The sequence below is a fragment of the Euphorbia lathyris genome, chromosome 8, assembly GCF_963576675.1.
Source record: "Euphorbia lathyris chromosome 8, ddEupLath1.1, whole genome shotgun sequence".
Taxonomy (NCBI): Eukaryota; Viridiplantae; Streptophyta; class Magnoliopsida; order Malpighiales; family Euphorbiaceae; genus Euphorbia; species Euphorbia lathyris.
The window spans coordinates 70,565,800-70,586,765 of record NC_088917.1 but is presented as its reverse complement, the minus strand read 5'-3'; the positions used below and the strand labels follow the sequence as shown (position 1 = coordinate 70,586,765).

The 20,966-nt window shown below is 36.4% G+C and overlaps 1 protein-coding gene across 5 annotated transcripts; it reads right to left on the bottom strand.

Annotated features, from left to right (window-relative positions):
• Positions 1-2,363: 2,363 nt before the first annotated feature.
• Positions 2,364-19,489, bottom strand: LOC136202450 (uncharacterized). 5 transcript variants are annotated; one of them, XM_065993077.1, is made up of 13 exons: positions 19,382-19,477; positions 19,152-19,265; positions 18,955-19,036; positions 18,778-18,865; positions 18,525-18,674; positions 17,034-17,165; positions 16,578-16,728; positions 16,415-16,453; positions 16,258-16,332; positions 14,991-15,050; positions 6,723-6,787; positions 4,707-4,797; positions 2,364-2,648 (listed from the first exon to the last, which is right to left on the bottom strand). In XM_065993077.1, exons 2-13 carry the CDS (start codon positions 19,242-19,244, stop codon positions 2,604-2,606), a joined length of 1,071 nt encoding a protein of 356 aa, XP_065849149.1. In that variant the 5' UTR covers positions 19,245-19,265; positions 19,382-19,477; the 3' UTR covers positions 2,364-2,603. The 5 variants fall into 5 exon arrangements, 4 of the variants coding, with proteins under 4 accessions (XP_065849149.1, XP_065849150.1, XP_065849152.1 ...); XM_065993078.1 differs by having other exon boundaries at positions 19,441-19,462; XR_010674442.1 differs by adding an exon at positions 6,441-6,593 and having other exon boundaries at positions 2,601-2,648; positions 19,152-19,489.
• Between the last annotated feature and the right edge of the window lie 1,477 nt (positions 19,490-20,966).

The following is a 20,966-nucleotide window of genomic DNA, read 5'->3' as shown; positions in this document are numbered from 1 at the left end:
GGGATGAGGATGAAATATCTCGCCCCATCCCCAACCCGCCCCATTGACAAGCCTAAACTTAATACATCTTTAAAATCAAGTTTCATAGTACACACATCCTTTTTACCCTTAATCCTATGTTTCATAGAATCGAAAAGGTTAAAAGTAATCAAAGTATTATCAGTTATTAAACAATCAGGTATAAAAACACTGTGTGAAAAATGAATAATAGAATACAAACATGATTTTATCTTATTTGCAAGAGTTTTAAAGACTAACTTGTATACAACATTGGACAAGTTTATTGAACGAAGATCTTTAAGAGAGCTTGGATTGCGGACTTTAGGAATTAGGGTGATATATGTATATTTAAGTGTACTTAAAAAGTGAAAACGAAAAGAATCTAGCATTTAAAATAAATAATGTGAAACTCATGTTAATAAGCTAAAATCAACAAACAAGTCCATGAACTATTCAATACTCACCAATCAAACACAAAATGATAAAGGAATGACAACAATAGATTTTTCCTTTCTGATTCTCTCCTATCTCCCTCTGTAGAATGAAAAGTTGCTTCTTTCACGCCAACGGGATGTTGAGTGATTTTTTTTTCTATATTCGTTTTTAAAGGTGAATTAAGTTGTGGATTTATTGAATTTTTTGTTTCCATTGTTTTTAGATTAGGGAATTCAATTCAGCGAGGAATTTGCAATCCTTGAAAGCACAAATTGCAAATGCAGTTAAAGCCAAAAACAATTATTGGGTTTTGGTGCATACCTTTTCATATACTTTTCTTGTTATAGTATTTTATATTACCAGTTGAATCAACATTGCCTACTGTTCTATGCTTCAACTGAATCTATTTACAACTGCTTATTTTATTTCCTCCTATTCTATGATAATTGGTGCAAATATTTCCTTTCTATGTTTAAAAATCTGTATCAATATGTTCGATTATTGTTTGGGATGATTGCTTAATTGTTTTTGGAACAAATAGTAATTCTTGTGAGAAAATGATTGGTTTCTTTCAAGTCTTAACATTACATGTGCTGCAAATATTATCCAGATACATGCACAAAGACACACATATGTAATATAAGAAGCATTCAGAACTATTTTATGTTTAGAGATTAACAACAAACAATCAGTATAATTTAGACATTCTCATATAACTTTAGAAAATGTTAAGAGGAATATGTCTTTCCTTCCTCTCTTAGTTTTGTGTTTGATTGATGAGTATTGAATAGTTCGGGACCTGTTTGCTGATTTTAGAAGAATGAGGGGTTGATTGAATTTGACTCAATGGTTCAAAGGGGCAAATGGGTGTTATGCCTTAATAAATTATAGGGTAAAGTTCAAATAAAACCGCTGTGGTTTCACTAATTTTCAGATAAAGGATTGTGGTTTACTTTTTTGTCAAAATGAGGATGAAGGTTTTTAACTTTAACAAAATAATGACTTTTTCTATTGATACTATTAAGATCACCTTTGACGACTTCAAAAGTAACATATTTTAAGAACTACTAATATTCTAAGCAACTTTAATTCTTCAATTTTTTTATTTTGAGATTGTTTAGATGATAGCTTGGTAAAGAGAGAGAAAGTTAATGTTTAGAGAGAGAAAGTTCCAAAAAAAGATGATTTTCGAAAATCGAAAATGTAGTTCCATAGAAAATATGACATTGAACAACTTTAATTCTTGAAAATTTTCATTTTCAGGTCGTTAAAGATGATTTTAATAGCATTAATCCAAGTTTGAAACCTTAATCCTTGTTTTGACAAAAAGTAAACCACAGTATTTTCTCTGAAAATTAGTGAAACCACAGGGGTTTTATTTGAAGTTTACCTAAATTATATTACATATATTTGGATACCCATATTAATAATTTTTAAATTATTTAATTACTAAAAAATTAAAAAATAAAATACATTCTCTGAAAAATATTAAAATTTAAATTAAATTACTATCATAATAAATAAAAAATATATCAATTTCAATGTATATCTCGTTAGTTTTCATTTTCATAACTTTTTTCTTGTGCCCGCGGAGAAAGAAAGGTACCCGACAAACGAACAAAGCCGATAAAATATCTTGGATGCCTACAAGCAGTACATCACACCCGTGATGACCTAAAGAGAAAGAGAACCACGCAAAATTCGTCATCCAATCACTACCCGTTACTTTCTCAAAAATAATGAAAGGAGCACACATTCCAAGTACAATCCCACAACATATGACATTGCATAATAAACCACGAGTAAGATTGTGTCACATCAACGGACCCTGTCATCTAGAAAAAGGCACAATCTGTTTAGATTGGGGATTTTGGAAGTGGAGACGCAGGCCACTTGTATATGAAGTCCCGAAAAGCCTAATTAACAAATAAAACTAATTACTCATTTTTTGTTACCTTTCTATGTAATAAAGCTAAAATCATATCTGTACACTAATCAACAAAATCCATATAAAAATTGAATCTTAAATGTACAATTTTTGAAAGTAGAAACAAGCTAATAACCACAAAACTGGGACTGTCAACCTTGGTAATGATAACACAATTGAGGTCACATGTGCATAAGATCCACCCGGAGCTCTCACCTAAGATGATAATGTTCAGCACCGGTCAATCAATGTCCGACGGCAGCTTATATGTTCGGGTGATTCGAATCTGCAAAACCACATACAAACTAATTAGAAATTACATGTAGCAACTACCAAAGAAACAAATTAGTAATTTTAACAGTGTCTATATTGACCATCAAAGAGCTATTTGAAGAGATAAAACAAATATGATACCGATTACAGCCAAATTATGAGCAGCTAATAAACTCTACTTATGTGCAACTGTGTTCAATTAAAAACAATAAAATGTTTCACTTTTAAATAGCAGAATCTGGCATAACGATGATAATAAATGCATAGAGATATAAATAAAAAGGCTAAATATATCATTTGCCCTCTGAACTTGTCCAAAAAACTTGATTGGCCCCCTGAACTTTCAAAGTGTTCCAATAGCCCCCTCAACTTGCATAAAATGTTCAGTTAGCCCCCTCAACAACAACAACAACAACAAAGCCTTAGTCCCGAAATGATTCGGAGTCGGCTAACATGAACCATCATATAAAACCGTGAAATCAAGTTGTGTCAGCGACACAAATTCTCTCCCTCCACTCTTTCCTATCCACTACCATATTTTCCTCAATCCTCAATAAACTCATATCACTCTCGATCACCCTCCTCCAAGTTTGCTTAGGTCTTCCCCTACCACTCACCACTACATCCCTTTGCCACTCTTCAGTCCTCCTAACCGACGCATTAAGCGCTCTTCGTCTTACATGACCAAACCACCTTAGTCGGTTTTCCCTCATTTTATTCTCAATAGATGTAACCCCTACTTTTGTCCTAATTATTTCATTACTCACCCGTCCTTTCTCGTATGACCACACATCCATCTCAACATACGCATCTCCGTGCGGTAGAATTTTCCTTCAATCTATTTGGCATACCGGGGTCACAAAGGAAACCCGTAGCACTCTTCCACTTCGCCCAACCAGATTTAATCCTATGAGCAACATCTCCATCTACTTCTCCATCCGTTTGGATAATAGATCCTAAATACCGAAAGCAATCCGATGCCTGGACAACTCTCTCATCTAGTGTGATTGTCCCTGTCTCCCTACTCCTATCGCTGCTAAACTTACACTCCAAATATTCTGTCTTACTTCGGCTCAGCTTAAAGCCTCTAGATTCTAAAGTTTGTCTCCATAGTTCCAACTTCCTCTCCACGCCTTCTTTCGTCTCATCAACCAACACAATATCATCTGCAAACAACATGCACCATGGTATACCATCTTGAAGTGAACTCGTTAGCCCCCTCAACTTGCGTAAAATGTAATCAATTCATCACTCGGCCGTAAAAGAGTAAGTTACATGTGGAAGATGTATTCCACGCATCGTAAAAGAGTAAGTTACATCCGAATAGACCTGGCAATTATCGTGTTCGAGTCGTGTTCGTGTCGTGTCATTTCGGGTTCGTGTCACAAAAGAGTAAACCCAAACCCAACCCAAAAACTTTCGTGTCAAAGTCGTGTTAAACTGTTCGGGTTAGTGTCGATTCGGTGTCGTGTTTTCGGGTTACATGTAATTTTGTTATGCATATATATTAATAATAACTCTTAAAAATATAAAAAGATATGGTACTGTTTTTAAACGTTTTATATCATTTTTAGATTAGTATGTTAACAATAATTATCGAAAAGTTCGATAATATCATGTTAGAGGGTCATGTAATGTGTTTATAACAATTTAGGAAATTCAAATCAATATTTGCAATTAATAATTATAATTTTATTATCTTTATTAATAAAGTGACATAAAAACACGAGAGAATATAACAATAATTTTCAATATCCGTGTCAGTTTCGTGTTTTCGGGTTGACACGAAAATGACATGAAAATTAGCGTGTCATTTCGTGTCGTGTCATAAAACCCTAAACACTAACACTAAAAAAGCATGTCGTGTTCGTGTCGTGTCATCGGGTCGTGTGTCGCTTTGCCGGGTCTACATCCGAGTGATCAATTGATTACATTTTGCGCAAGTTCAGGGGTTAACTGAACATTTTATGCAAGTTGAGGGGGCTATTGAAAAACTTTGAAAGTTTAGGGGGCCAATCAAGCTTTTTGGACAAGTTCAGGGGGCAAATGATGTATTAAATAACCATATTACCTTAGCAAATGCATAAATTGCACGCAGTATTCTAGCATAATCGGTTCCAAGCATTTGAATCACAACATCTGCAAGAAATGTTCCCCACAACCTGCAAAAGGACAACATAAATTGATGATCATCTGAAATAGTCAACTGTTTTCTTTTATTTTCTCATCTGCTTTCTTCTTTTGCTAAAAAATTGCACAAAAAAAAAGTTACAACTGGATATCTTATTGATCATCGTCTTAGATCTAGGTAGATGTAGCAACTGAAAAGTCTAGCTAGACCAAAAAAAGCAATATAAATTAATCTGATCGTGATTCAGCAAATTGGCATTTGGTTTAATATAAGCAAACTGAAAGAGGAGCCTAGTTTTAGAAAAACAGAAGAATGTCAAGTGAAAAGTAATAGAAAATGGCAGAAAACAAGGAAAACATAAGGCCCACTAAAAAATAAACAGCTGAAAGCAGATGAATGCACAATTTATTGGGTAGCTTCTCTTTCCTTTTTCAAAATTTTGAAGCTCAATGGCCAGGCAATGGATAATAAACCCATGATTGTAGAAACTTCAGGCAATGTAGAAACTTCAACAGAAAAGTTTGTACTCTTCATTAAGAGTAAAAACAAAGTTCGAACATTTTAGAGGGTGTTTTATAAAGGCATTGATGGCAACTTGACAAAAGAAAAAAGCAATCCTAATAGGGATAAGGTCCAAATTTCCTTATCGTTTTTAGGAAAGTGCATATTTATCCCTAATGTACAAAATTATACAATTTTATCCCTAGCATTTTCAAGCAAAATAAATTTTACAGATACCTGATAGAATATTTGAAGCTGGTTTGACCGCTATTTGACTACCACACCAGACCTTCTTTATCTATAAATTGAAACAGTTCATGCATTTTGGCAGGTTGTTTCTAACAACAACAACAACAACAAAGCCTTAGTCCCGAAATGATTCGGGGTCGGCTAACATGAACCATCATATAAAACCGTGAAATCAAGTCGTGTCAACGACACAGATTCGCTCCCTCCACTCCGTCCTATCCACTACCATATTTTCCTCAATTCCTAGTAAACTCATATCACTCTTGATCACCCTCTTCCAAGTTTGCTTAGGTCTTCCCCTACCCCTCACCACTACATCCCTTTGCCACTCTTCGGTCCTCCTAACCGGCGCATCAAGCGCTCTACGTCTCACATGGCCAAACCACCTTAGTCGGTTTTCTCTCATTTTATTCTCAATAGATGTAACCCCTACATATTACAGTTTTTTGTGATTAACTTATATGTGACAAACTTAGTTGTTGGCATTTTGGTAGGTTGTTTGTAATTATATTAGTAACACAGTAGATATTGATTGATGTTTGGGAAGTTCGATGTTACAGCTACTAACGAGTCAAATAACAATAAACCAGTCAGTTCAAATTCTCTATCAGGTAGGGGTAAAATTGTACCATTCCGTACGTTAGGGTAAATCTGCAGTTCCCTAAAAAACAATAGGGGCAAACTTGGACCTTGTCACATCCTAATATAAATAAGAAAAGCATAGATCCTGATATAGTATAGAAACAAAAATGAGTGATAATCTCATCCTCCAGCACTTCTCATACTGCAGTAGTTCGCTGAATTTTAGGCACAAGCTCAAGAACAGAAACATCAGAAGACTGTAGGCATTAGAAGGCACTCAATCCTCCATATCCATCCTAAAATTTGTACAATAAAAAAATTTAAACAGAGTAAGCTAATTACCTAAGTTTGTTATTTCTTCATAAAATCTTTCTGTCTATCCCAGCAGAAAACCAAAAGTTTTTTGGGCACAAGATTCCAGATTCAAATATGCTAAGGTTGTAGGGAAGCGAACAAGGTGAATAGATGCCCAGGATAATTTTGAAAGGACCTCCTCTAAGATTTCACTCAAGGTAGAACACAAAAAGAAACCACAATAGCAAACTTTATAAACGACAAACAGAAAGCATAGACTATAAGCAATCAAAGCTTGTACGTTCTCAGGTTTGGAGAAGAGATCAATACATTGGACCAAGTAACGTCATCACGCTCCTAAAACCCAGATATCTTGATGCAGCTCCAGCAAAACCCTGTCAATAGAAAATATATCAAACAGTACTAGCATAGAGAAGAACAGTGACAATTCTTTTTGGAATAGTAATGTAATATTATATATCAAGCATCAACCTGCTAAACATATTCTACATGTTGCTTATACAGTCTTGATCACATGCACCTTAATGAGCATATAGAATTTGCTCATTCACCGTTAGATATAGGCTTATTAGAATCCTAAGGTGAAGATTCAAAGCATCCTGAGGCTTAGATTTAATAAACCGATATCTAACGGTGAATGAGCAAATTCACTTGCTCATTAAGGTGCATGTGAAAATTCCTGGTTGCTTATATTAGGCTTAGTTTGTTTTGCAGCAAATAAATTGTAGGATTAAACCCATATTTAGCCACTGCTGTATCCAAAATGTTGTCATTTGCCCATGTTGTATCATTTGGTAACATTTTCCCGTTTGAAGTATTCTTATAGGTGACATTTAACCCATTTTGGATGGAAAACTAACCGATTTGTTAAATTTTTTGCCACATTACACAATTTTTGACACGTGTAAGCAATTGATTTAATTAATTTTTCCAAATAGATTTAATATGTGGATAAATAAGAAATTATTTTTATTTTTATTTATCTACATAGTAAGTCTAACTCCGCCTGTGAGGGTCACTTGGTGGCCTTTACAGCCGGTCCCAAGTCCGGACAAAGGAGGAGGGTTGCGGTAGGTTTGTGGCGGCCAGCGTAAAACTTAGCCACATCTTATGACATGAACCATACTATAAATACCGTTTGGGCGTTCCCTACTCAGCGACGCGCTGCACTTCCTAGACCCGGGTGTAGTGATAAATGTGCAAGGGTTGCTAGGTCGTCGCCCCGAAGCGGCGCGCCACCCCAGGACCCGGGGGTGGTGTCAAATATGCAAGGGTTGCGGGTAAATAAGCTAGTCCACGGTAATGGTAGGGGTAGGGGTAAGGGTAGTAGGTTACGCTTTGGGACATGGAACATAGGTTCTTTGACAGGAAGATTAGCTGAAATTGTAGATGTTATGAAGAGGAGAATAAATATAATGTGCCTACAAGAAACCAAGTGGGTTGGAGCCAAGGCTAGAGAGATAGCTCCTTGGGGTTATAAGCTTTGGTACTCAGGAAAGGATAAGGGTAGAAATGGAGTAGGTATTCTTATTGATAGGGAGTATATTGATGATGTAGTAGCGGTGTCTAAGAAGAGCGATAGAATTATGAGTGTTGAGCTAGTGATAGGGGATGAGGTTGTGAATGTCATTAGTGCATATGCGCCACAAATAGGATTAGATGTCTCTATCAGACAAGCTTTTTGGGAGGACCTAGAGGAAGTGGTGCAACAGGTTCCTAGGGATGAAAAAATGGTACTGGGGTGATCTCAATGGACACGTGGGTTCTAGGCGAGATGGGTTTGAGAGTGTTCATGGAGGGTATGGTTTTGGAGATAAGAATGAAGCAGGAAATGATATTTTGCAATTCGCATCAGCCTATGACTTGAGTATCATGAACACATGGTTTATGAAGAGAACATCCCACTTAGTGACTTATCGAAGTGGAGGTAATGCAAGCCAAATTGACTTCTTCTTAGTAAGGAGTGCTTGGAGAACGAGTTATATTGATTGTAAGGTGATCCCTGGTGAGAGTACGACAACCCAACATAGAGTAGTAGTTCTTGATTTTCGAAGTAGGAGATGTATGAGAAAACGAACACCACAAGTGGAGACTAGGATTAAGTGGTGGAAACTGCAAGGGGAGAATCAACAAAAATTTGTAGATGAGATGGCCAAAAATGATATTTGGACTTGTAATATGGATTTAGATATAGATTCGATATGGACTAAGATGGAGCATAGTATAAGGGAAGTAGCGAAGGAAGTTCTAGGGGAATCTAAAGGTAGCATGCCACCGGGTAAGGACACATCTTGGTGGACAGAAGAAGTACGACAAGCAGTAAAGAGTAAGCGAGAATCCTATAAAATATTGGGGAAATATAGGAGTGACGAGAACTACGAAAAATACAAAGAGGCTAAAAGGGAAGTAAAGAAGGTCATACGAGATGCTAGAGCAAAGGTGAATCGGGATCTGTATACAAGATTGGATACGAAAGAAGGGAAAAGAGACATATATAGAATTGCTCGGATGAGAGATAAGAAGACGCGGGATCTCGGAAAAGTTAAATGTGTGAAGGATGTGGACCAGAAAGTCCTAGTTGGAGATAAGGATATCAAGGAACGATGGAGGTCCTATTTTGATGACTTATTTAATGGAGATCGCAGACAAGATGTTGGAGATATAAGTATCCATCACGATATGATAAATCATGAATGCCTACGGAGAATTCAAAAGGGTGAAGTCAAAATGGCATTAAGTAAGATAAAGTTGAAGAAAGCAGTAGGACCGGATGGCATCCCTATTGAGATTTGGAGATGTTTGGGAGAAAGAGGAATCGAATGGTTGACGACGTTCTTCAACAAAATTTGGAGAAACAATAAGATGCCATCAGAATGGAGGAAAAGTATCTTAATCCCTTTGTATAAGAACAAAGGCGATGTCCAAGATTGTGCCAACTATCGGGGAATCAAATTAATGAGTCACACTATGAAACTTTGGGAGCGAGTGATCGAACAAAGGTTAAGAAGGACGGTGAAGATCTCGGAAAACCAGTTTGGCTTTATGCCGGGAAGATCAACTATGGAAGCCATCCACCTAATGAGACAATTAATGGAGCACTATCGAAATAAGAAGAAAGACTTGCATATGGTTTTCATTGACTTGGAGAAAGCATATGATAAGGTACCAAGGGAAGTACTTTGGTGGGCCTTGATAAGGAAAGGCATTTCGCGGAAATATATTGACATCATAAAGGACATGTATGAGGGAGCATGCACGAGTGTACGTACTAGTGTTGGGAAGACTGAAGAGTTCCCTATTACGATTGGAGTGCATCAAGGTTCCGCACTAAGCCCATTTCTTTTTGCCATCGTTATGGATGAACTAACAAGTTCACTCCAAGATGGTATACCATGGTGCATGCTGTTTGTAGATGATATTGTGTTGGTTGATGAGACGAAAGAAGGAGTGGAGAGGAAGTTGGAACTATGGAGACAAACTCTAGAATCTAGAGGCTTTAAGTTGAGCCGAAGTAAGACAGAATATTTGGAGTGTAAGTTTAGCGGCCATAGGAGTAGGGAGGCAGGGACAATCACCCTAGATGGGAGAGTTGTTCAGGCCTCGGATTGCTTTCGGTATTTAGGATCTATTATCCAAACGGATGGAGAAGTAGATGGAGATGTTGCTCATAGGATTAAAGTTGGTTGGTCGAAGTGGAAGAGTGCTACGGGTTTCCTTTGTGACCCTGGCATGCCTAATAGATTGAAGGGAAAATTCTACCGGACGGCAATTAGACCAGCATTGTTATATGGTACGGAGTGTTGGGCAGTGAAACACTGCCACATCCATAAGATGTCGGTGGCGGAGATGCGTATGTTGAGATGGATGTGTGGTCATACGAGAAAGGATCGGGTGAGTAATGAAATAATTAGGACAAAAGTAGGGGTCACAATTATTGAGAATAAAATGAGAGCAAACCGACTAAGGTGGTTTGGCCATGTGAGACGTAGAGCGCTTGATGCGCCGGTTAGGAGAACCGAAGAGTGGCAAAGGGATGTAGTGGTGAGGGGTAGGGGAAGACCTAAGCAAACTTGGAGGGTGATCGAGAGTGATATGAGTTTACTCGGAATTGAGGAAAATATGGTAGTGGATAGGACGGAGTGGAGGGAGCGAATTTGTGTCGCTGACACGACTTGATTTCACGATTTTATATGATGGTTCATGTTAGCCGACCCCAAATCATTTCGGGACTAAGGCTTTGTTGTTGTTGTTGTATCTACATATTAAGTCTGTATAGAAAAAAAAAACTGGTTGGAGATGCGGACCAGAAAGTTAAATGTGTGAAGGATGCGGACCAGAAAGTCCTAGTTGGAGATAAGGATATCAAGGAACGGTGGAGGTCCTATTTTGATGACTTATTTAATGGAGATCGCAGACAAGATGTTGGAGATGTTTGGGAGAAAGAGGAATCGAATGGTTGACGACGTTCTTCAACAAAATTTGGAGAAACAATAAGATGCCATCAGAATGGAGGAAAAGTATCTTAATCCCTTTGTATAAGAACAAAGGCGATGTCCAAGATTGTGCCAACTATCGGGGAATTAAATTAATGAGTCACACTATGAAACTTTGGGAGCGAGTGATCGAACAAAGGCTAAGGAGGACGGTGAAGATCTCCGAAAACCAGTTTGGCTTTATGCCGGGAAGATCAACTATGGAAGCCATCCATCTAATGAGACAATTAATGAAGCACTATCGAAATAAGAAGAAAGATTTGCATATGGTCTTCATTGACTTGGAGAAAGCATATGATAAGATACCAAGGGAAGTACTTTGGTGGGCCTTGATAAGGAAAGGCATTTCGCGGAAATATATTGACATCATAAAGGACATGTATGAGGGAGCATGCACGAGTGTACGTACTAGTGTTGGGAAGACTGAAGAGTTTCCTATTACGATTGGAGTGCATCAAGGTTCCGCACTAAGCCCATTTCTTTTTGCCATCGTTATGGATGAACTAACAAGTTCACTTCAAGATGGTATACCATGGTGCATGCTGTTTGCAGATGATATTGTGTTGGTTGATGAGACGAAAGAATGAGTGGAGAGGAAGTTGGAACTATGGAGACAAACTCTAGAATCTAGAGGCTTTAAGTTGAGCCGAAGTAAGACAGAATATTTGGAGTGTAAGTTTAGCGGCCATAGGAGTAGGGAGGCAGGGACAATCACCCTAGATGGGAGAGTTGTTTAGGCCTCGGATTGCTTCCGGTATTTAGGATCTATTATCCAAACGGATGGAGAAGTAGATGGAGATGTTGCTCATAGGATTAAAGTTGGTTGGTCGAAGTGGAAGAGTGCTACGGGTTTCCTTTGTGACCCTGGCATGCCTAATAGATTGAAGGGAAAATTCTACCGGACGGCAATTAGACCAGCATTGTTATATGGTACGGAGTGTTGGGCAGTGAAACACTGCCACATCCATAAGATGTCGGTGGCGGAGATGCGTATGTTGAGATGGATGTGTGGTCATACGAGAAAGGATCGGATGAGTAATGAAATAATTAGGACAAAAGTAGGGGTCACATCTATTGAGAATAAAATGAGAGAAAACCGACTAAGGTGGTTTGGCCATATGAGACGTAGAGCGCTTGATGCGCCGGTTAGGAGAACCGAAGAGTGGCAAAGGGATGTAGTGGTGAGGGGTAGGGGAAGACCTAAGCAAACTTGGAGGAGGGTGATCGAGAGTGATATGAGTTTACTCGGAATTGAGGAAAATATGGTAGTGGATAGGACGGAGTGGAGGGAGCGAATTTGTGTCGCTGACACGACTTGATTTCACGATTTTATATGATGGTTCATGTTAGCCGACCCCGAATCATTTCGGGACTAAGGCTTTGTTGTTGTTGTTGTATCTACATATTAAGTCTGTATAGAAAAAAAAAATAAAAATAAAAATTGTTATATTTACATGTTAGGTGTCAAAAAAAAATTAACAAATAGATTAGTTTTCCATCCAAAATCGGTTAAATGTTCTGTATAGAAAAAAAAAAAATTGTTATATTTACATGTTAGGTGTCAAAAAAAATAACAAATAGATTAGTTTTCCATCCAAAATTGGTTAAATGTTACCTATGGGAATACTTCAGGAAGCAAATGTTATCAAATAATACCATAGGGGCCAACTGACAAAATTTCGGATTCCACATGAGCCAAATAGGGGTTTAATCCTAAATTGTATTAAGAAGTAGTTATTCTTCCTGAAAATGAACTGACATTTGAAATACATAGGAAATACTAATTTCCTTAACTAAAATAAATGCTACGTAAGTGTTTGAACCTGCAAGAACTTTGTAAGTTTCCCTTCATATTTTACCATGACAGAATTTACCATGACAGAAAACAAGAAAGGCATATTAACTATTGCTGGCTGCCTGTGACAGCTGCCAATGGTATGGTATGGCATTGGATGTTTATGGACAAATAGGTATTTTCCATTGTGGTACTTAAAAGGGTCCTCTTCACAACGTTGTGGAAGTCCTCAAATGACTTCCCATATCGACAAATGGAACTCATTTCCTGGGAATGTCTTCATTCTTCTGATGACTAGGGATATAATTTTATTGAACACATACGCAGGATATGTTTTCTGAGTAAATATTTCCAAAAAAAATAAGGGAGCCTTAATTATTTTACATAACCAAAAAAGATTTCATATCTCTATCGTGCTGAAGTAAAAAGTAGATGAAATATCTAACTAATAAATATGTACAGTAATGTAACTCCAGTGCCCAATAATTGAGCAACCTCCTGGTTTTGTTGCTCGGGGGAGTCTGGGAAAGTTTGCAGGTTACGCAGATCCTTGTATGGATTGAAGCAATCTCCTCGTGCCTGGTTTGGGCGATTCAGTGCTGCTGTCATTGAATTTGGTCTTCGTTGAAGTGCCTATGATCATTCTATGTTCTACTCGTCATCTAGTTCTGGGTGCATTTTACTAGTAGCGTATGTTGATGATATTATAATTACCGGAAATAATGAGACTGGCATTACAAAATTGAAAGAATTCCTTGGTAATTGTTTTCAGACAAAAGATCTTGGACAATTGAAATAATTCTTAGGGATTGAAGTTTTCCGGAGCGGTAAAGGGATTTATCTCACTCAAAGAAAATACTGCCTAGATGTGTTAAATGATGCTGGATCGATTGAGGCAAAGACTTGTGATGCACCAACTATACCAAATGGAAAGCTGAAGACCGACGATGGAGATTTACTTCCAGATCCTGAAAAATATAGACTAATCGTTGGAAAATTGAACTATCTCACAATCACTCATCCTGGTATTTCCTTCGCGGCAAGTGTTGTAAGCCAATTCATGTCATCTCCGAGAACTTCACACTGGGATGCTGCCAGTCACATTTTGAAATACCTAAAGGGGACTCCGGGGCATGGTATACTGCATCAAAATCATGGTTATCACAATGTTGAAGGTTTTACCGATGCAGATTACGCAGGAGATCCTACATATAAGCGTTCTACTACGGGTTATTGTTTATTTGTTGGAGGCAACCTAGTATCCTAGTATCCTACTACGTGTGAACTTGTATGGCTACGCAATCTTCTTGGTGAGATGGGATTCGCTCAGACGAAACCTATGAAGTTATCATGTGATAATGAAGTAACTATCTATATCGCCAATAATCCTGTATTCAATGAATGAACAAAGCACATAGAAGTTGACTGCCACTTTACTCGGGAAAAGCTAAAAGATGGCACAATCACAACTCCACACATCAGAACACGGGGACAATTGGCAGACGTGTTTACGAAAGCATTAACAAGAAATCGTGTTAACTACATATGTACCAAGCTAGGCATGATTATATCTATGCTCCAGCTTGAGGGGAGTGTAATTAATATAGAGCATGCCCAAGGCCGCTTAGGCTGCTATATGTTATGTAATTAATATAGAGTACACTCAAGGTTGTTGTAGGGTAAAGATGTCTAGGCTACTTGTGGGGTAAAGATGTTTGCTTGTCTTTTGGGATAACTAGCTAGTTGCGTATATATATATATATCTATGTCCATGTAATACAGAATGAGTGTAGAAATAAGATATACAGATACTTTACAACAACGTTGTGGAAGTCCTCACATGACTTCCCATATCAACAAATGGAACTCATTTCCTGGGAATATCTTCATTGTTCTGATGACTAGGGATATAATTTTATTTTTCTGAGAAAACATTTCCAAAAAAACGAATGGAGCCTTAATTATTTTCATAACCAAAAAAGATTTCATATCTCTATTTTGCTGAAGTAAAAGTAGATGAAATATATATACCTAACAAACTGTATAGGAATGTAACTCCAGTGCCCAATAATTGAGCTCTACATTAACCAAATGGCAATCATATTTAACAAGAGGAATACTACAGTACCGGTTCACATTAGAATTCAACAAACAAGTAGTTCAATTAGATTCTTCACCAAAAAAATTGAAATTTTGGTTGTTGTGGTACAACCAACCAAAATATGCATTCACGCAAAAGCATGGTAAATTGTTTTTAAATAAATGTTTCTCTTTTAATGATAGAATTACCTGTTTCGCAGCAAGCAAGGCTGCCCTAGATTCCAAATTAATTGCAGCTAGTTGTCCACCCTGATTATGAAGGGGTAAAAAAAAAGATCAATGATCTCTTGCTAAACAATTTATAGATATTAATGTTATTTACAGATAGCCAATAACTTCAACATGGAAAATTCTTCAAGCAATGGGCAACCCACAGTTTCGCACATTCTGTTAAGGCTCGAGTAAAGTAGAAGCCAAGCTTACCTGTTTTACTTTTACTTAATTACTGCTTGGCAGCTTAAAAGATTATGCACTCAGTTATATGACAGACCAAACTGTAAATTAGAAGCCAAGCTTACCTGTTTTACTTTTACTTAATTACTGCTTGGTAGCTTAAAAGATTATGCACTCAGTTATATGACAGACCAAACATACATGGTGAATGTAGATAAAAGAGCAAGTATTCTCTACACCATTCACATCTACAAGCAAAAGCATACTCTGATACTCATAAATAGAGGGATTCATCAATATAGATTCTTAGTTTCAATAGATCATTAGTGGTCAGACCGCCTCTGAATAAATTTAATTCAAACGGTAAAGCAAGCTGAAACTAGTATGTTCATCCGATAATAAAAAAAGAACAACGTGACTAAATTTTGCATTCGTCTTAATAACAATCTTACAACATAAAAAATTCGCATACATGTCCAAGAAATCAAAATAAGTAATCAAAACTGGAAGAGAAACAAAATGAGATTTACTCTAATTATGTATATACAGTTCATGAGGGCGAGCCTTGGCGCAACGGTAAAACGTTGTTGTCCTGTGACCGAAGGTCACGGGTTCGAGTCTTAGGAGCGGCCTCTTGCCAAAAAAAAAAAAAAAAAAAAAATTGGGAAGGGAAGGCTTGCCCCCAGTACACCCTTGTGGTGGGACGCGTAGTGCACCGAGCCGCCCCTTTTTATGTACATATAGTTCATAGAGATCCTAAAGAACAAAAAGCTCAAGCTCGCCCCAATTAATGTTTCCTCAAGTTTGCATGACAATATAATGTGAAGTACTATTCTGTTTAGTACTGATAAGAGGAAAGTAATTACAAATACAGACAATTAAAATAAGAAAAAGCAAGTTTAGCAAATTGAACTTCCCATTCAAAGAGGATTAACATATTCATCTTAAAAAATTTATAGATTCAAAGAGTAACGAAGAAGAAGTGTTTTCCAGCAACAGATAAACGTAAATAAGTATGTTCATGCATCTTTCACAACCAATAACAATGAGGCCAAGAATGTACCGTCTTGATGACTTCCTTTTTAATTTGATAATTAGCAGCTTCCAGAAACACTTTCCCTGACAGTCGCGTTGTTAACTATAGCAAAACAAATCTAGCTTAGGTGCATAGAGAAAAACTTTAAAGATAAAATAAACTACAAAAACTGTCAATATCTTACCAGTTGATAAACTTTTGATAATGTAAATATGCCACCACCCTATGCAAACAAAGAGGAGCAGGAAAAAAATTAAAAGGGGAAAATAATGTAGTAGGGGAGGAATTCACATCATTTCTAAAGATTAAAAATTCCACAAATTAAGCCAGTGCGAGAATTGAAAAACCTTCAAAATCATTGACTGGATCTCTTCCAGCCCAAACTCTAGAGCAGCACGGGTTTGTCCTTTCCACTTTCTAAGTCCAAGCTCTAGATTACCTTGGTCTTTGGAAAGCTCAGATAATTCCCATGAGTCTGAAAAAGTTTCTGATTCTTCACTACATGGAATAGCAAATTCAGATCAACACTCAATCATACAAAGTCCTTTTGAATAAATAGATAACATCCACATATAGAAAATCAACAATCAATGTACTTCACTTATTAATTTCTCAAAAATCATGGTTTTTTAGAACTTCCAACTTGAAAGATTGAACAAATGAGGTATAATTAGCAATTATAAGTAAAACTTCCCAGTATCCTAAGAGCAAAGAAAATGAAAAAATTCATTAGATTTAAATCGACTTCAACAATTCTCTTCAAGAGCTTAACGAATTGATTAACAATCACTAGGAAATAGTACCTAGCATAATCTTGAAGTAGATAAAGGAAAATCTCTGCTTCTAGATCCTCAGTTGACAATTTTCTCGGGCAAGGAATGTTTAACTTTGTTCTCACGGCAAGCAAAACATTTCTATATGAAGGCCTCCAACCCCTGCACAAGACACCAGATGCAACAAATATTAATTCAAAGGCAAAAGTTGTAAAAAATTTAATGATCACTGAACTTTGCTCTGCTTATCATTGTTCTATTCTACTGAAATTTCAATTTGTCAAATCAGCCAATAAACTTTAATTTTATTGCAGTTAGGGGATTTTGCACATGACTTGAATGCTTTCATTGGAAAATTACATTGATATAATATATATATATATATTATATATATAAATTAAAATACCTTAGTTTATCCTTTTCCTTTATAAAAATTGGCTCTGAATTGAATGATACATCATATTTCCAATGAGTTTCTAGCTGAAATAAAATGAAAATAAATAATTTAACAAGACTAAAGTTCAATAATCAATTTGTAAAGATTTATTTTTTATGACTATAAATGAAAATCAGTGCAAAGTTCAATACATGTTTGAACAATTTCTCCCACTATAGTCATCATGCAGGGTAGATATGATGGATTCAACTGACCAAACCTCTACCTACCTCAACAACTATAATTGATTCGTCTAACTTGGTAACCATAGTACATTGATTGTTAAAATAAAATTGAACCAAGCAACCAACTAGTGAACTAATTTGTTTTAATTTATAAATCACTGGCCAAATTACTTTACTCCAGTAACGCTCAAATTTCAATAGTGAGTGAAGTTAAGTCTCATTATTACAATACTCAAGCAGCTTGAGACCCAAATAAGTAATTCAATGAACTTCGTATCATACAATATATTTAAACAATGTTTTTATCATATATAGGAGCGGCCTCTTGCCAATTAAATTGGCAAGGGAAGGCTTGCCCCCAATACACCCTTGTGGTGGGACCCCTCCCCGGACCCTCGCTCAGCGGGGACGCGTAATGCGACCGGGCCGCCCTTTATACTACGTTAGCTTAACCCAAGAGAAACCATTGTTTAAATTAAACTTGATTCCAAGCTTTTAATGATGTGATGTAGAGCTTGAGTATCTAAAGTATACCATCAAGTTGAGTTCAAGTGAGAGAGAAAAAAATGCATGAAAAATCTGAAGTTGATTTCTTATATAAAGTTGAATTCCACACGGTATCATCTAAAACTAGACTTGCTTTCACAGCAATATTCATGAATTAATTTGCCCCTTGTTTGGAACAAATTCCATGCAAGAAAATAACTGGATTTCCTTACCAGAATTCAATTCAATTTGTTTACCAAATCAATTCTTATGTTTGGAAAATACTTTTAATAGACAATGCAATTACTAAATGAATTATTAAATCAAAAAAGTCAGCTAACTCGCTGACAGTACTAAATATTTGAGATTTTAGAACCATTTATCAGCAGCCAAGAAACTTTCAAGTTCAAATACCTTAAAGTGGACCTGGCATCCGCAGCAAGGAAAAAGAATCTCGACTCAAGAGCTGCTATAAAATTTTCCCGCTCTTCCAAGTCTTCGTCGATTCTGGCATTGACGTCCACTCTGGTCTTCGTAATTGATTTAAGCAACGGACTGAAGTAACTGAACATCTCAAAAACCAATTACAAATTCAACTGTTAACTTCTTCCTGGAAAAATTTAAACGCAAGAAAAATCAAATCCTGGATTTAGCTCAAAATCAAGACCTGGGACCGAATAGGATATTCTCGAGCTCGTACAACTCGGAGCCAGTGGCTAGTTCGAGTACCAATCGCAACTCAGGATCAAATGCCTCTGTAATTTCAGACTATAAAAGAGATTGATATATGTATACACATCAGTAAAAAGCCAAACAAAGAGGGAAAGAGAGATAGGATATGCACCCTGGCCATTTCCTGAAGAAGTTGCGGCGAGACTACAACGGACAAGTCCAAGACTCTTCCGAATCCCGAGCGAAGTAAGAACCTACGATAATATTAATGAACACATGTCATGATGTTTGGGTTGGGTTGGGTAGCGAGAAAATGCAGGAAAAGTGAAAAGAGAATTGTAAATGTGCGTACGAATTGATGATTCTTACCGGAAAAGCGTGGGAGCGAGTAGAAGTTGGAGTGACGACAGAAGGAAAAGCGAGATGATAAAGAGATAAAGTCGAAGCAGTGATGGTAGCCATGGAAATCCCCAAATTCAGCCACTGTTCGATAGCAGAAACAACGAAAAGCCAAAAAACAATAGTAAATTATGTTCTTCCGAAATAGAAATTCAATTCAACTTCCAAAATCAAGTCATGCTTCCTCCATTTCACATGACCTGAGAATTTTGATACGGGTGAATTAAGACCAGCTGAAGTTGGGGCCGCGAAATCTCACCTCACCTCAGCTTTTCTTTTTCTTTTTTTTCTTTCTTTTCGAGAAAAGCTTTTCTAATTTTAATAAAATAGAAAGGGGAATCCATCTTTTTTTAAAAAAAATAGTATAAAATAACTATCATTTATTAATATTAATTATATAATTATTTTATTATTTTATTAGTAACATATTATATTTAGGATTAAATATGATATTTTAAAAAAAATTAAAAAAATATAGCGTATTTTATATAAATTGGATCAAAAAATTCAAACATTTTATAAAATTTAAAAATATTAATCATCAATTCTATTATTAAATTATAAAAAATATAAAATCTTTTTTTAGAATCAAATTACGTACACTTGGTGCAGAATAAGAAACAAAATATTTTTTATAATAATATTTGAAATTAACCCAACTTATTAACGTTGGGAATAAAATTATTCTTAGCCGTCAATATTGGGGTAAAATTGCATTATTTTAGACGTTAAAGGTCAAATTGCTCCTACTTGTAAACGTTATGGGTGTTTATACACCTTATCATATATATATATTGCTGAGAATTTTTTCTCTCGTTGGCTTGCTAAGATGATCTCCGGTCAGCAGATTAGTTGGGTAAAATCTGTTGTCTTTTTTGGTTCTCAGGTGAGTCCTCCGGGGAGGGTTCATCTTGCTCACTGTCATGGCATCCGTTTGGTATCTCTTCCTTTCAGTTACTTAGGAGTCCCTCTATTTAAAGGAGCTCCAAGGGTTCGTCATCTCAGCAGCCTTGCAAACAAATTTTTCTCTCAATTTAGCAAGTGAAAAGGGAAAGAAATAGAGTTGCTGATGCATTGATAAAGTTTGGAGTCTCTTCCTCAGTGATCAATTGGTGGCCTTCAGCTCATGCTTTTTGCCACAGGTTTATCAATGATGACATTTGTAGTATTTCACACTTGCACTTTTATTTACTTTTCCTATCTTTTCTCCTCCCCCCTTCTTTTTGTTTGTTCTCATTCCTCTTCTCTTGTTCAAACACTCACTTTTTTCTTTTATTAATATATTGCGGGTTTGTCAGTTCTTGGACCATGGATGCTCACCCCGCCCAAGTTCTGTCTCGTCCCAATTTCTATCAAAAAAAAAAGTTTAATTCTCGTCTCAAAAAGCTAATCGAATTGTTCGGGTTCTTGTTCACTCGTTTCTTCCTCTCCTATAAACATAAAATGCATTCTTATAATTAATTCGTGTTTAAGAAAAATTATAGATATGCAATGTATATTCAGAATGTTCCGTAATCCCCACGATATCAATTAAAGTTTTGTATTAGTAACTTTGTACTAAAATATAAAATTCTAACCCTTTTAAAATTCAATTATCACAATAGATTAAAAATTTAGAAAAGGCTATCATATATATTAGAACCTATACAAAAGGGTAAAATTCTGTCCAAAAAAACTCATCGGAGTTTCACCGAAACGCAGTAGTCGGTCACCAGAATTTCGTCGAAGTTATCAGAAGTACGAACCGAGACTACATGAGATAGACAACGTTCAAGAGAGTTTAAA

What these genes read in the sequence shown, in the direction of transcription:
- LOC136202450 (XM_065993077.1), bottom strand. Translation starts at nt 19,244, where the DNA reads ATGGCTACCATCACTGCTTCGACTTTATCTCTTTATCATCTCGCTTTT. An exon ending in TATCAAAAGTTTATCAACTG is followed by an intron (nt 16,333 to 16,414) that starts GTAAGATATTGA and finishes GTTTTGCTATAG; the next exon opens with TTAACAACGCGACTGTCAGG. An exon ending in CCTTGCTTGCTGCGAAACAG is followed by an intron (nt 6,788 to 14,990) that starts GTAATTCTATCA and finishes TTCTATTGACAG; the next exon opens with GGTTTTGCTGGAGCTGCATC.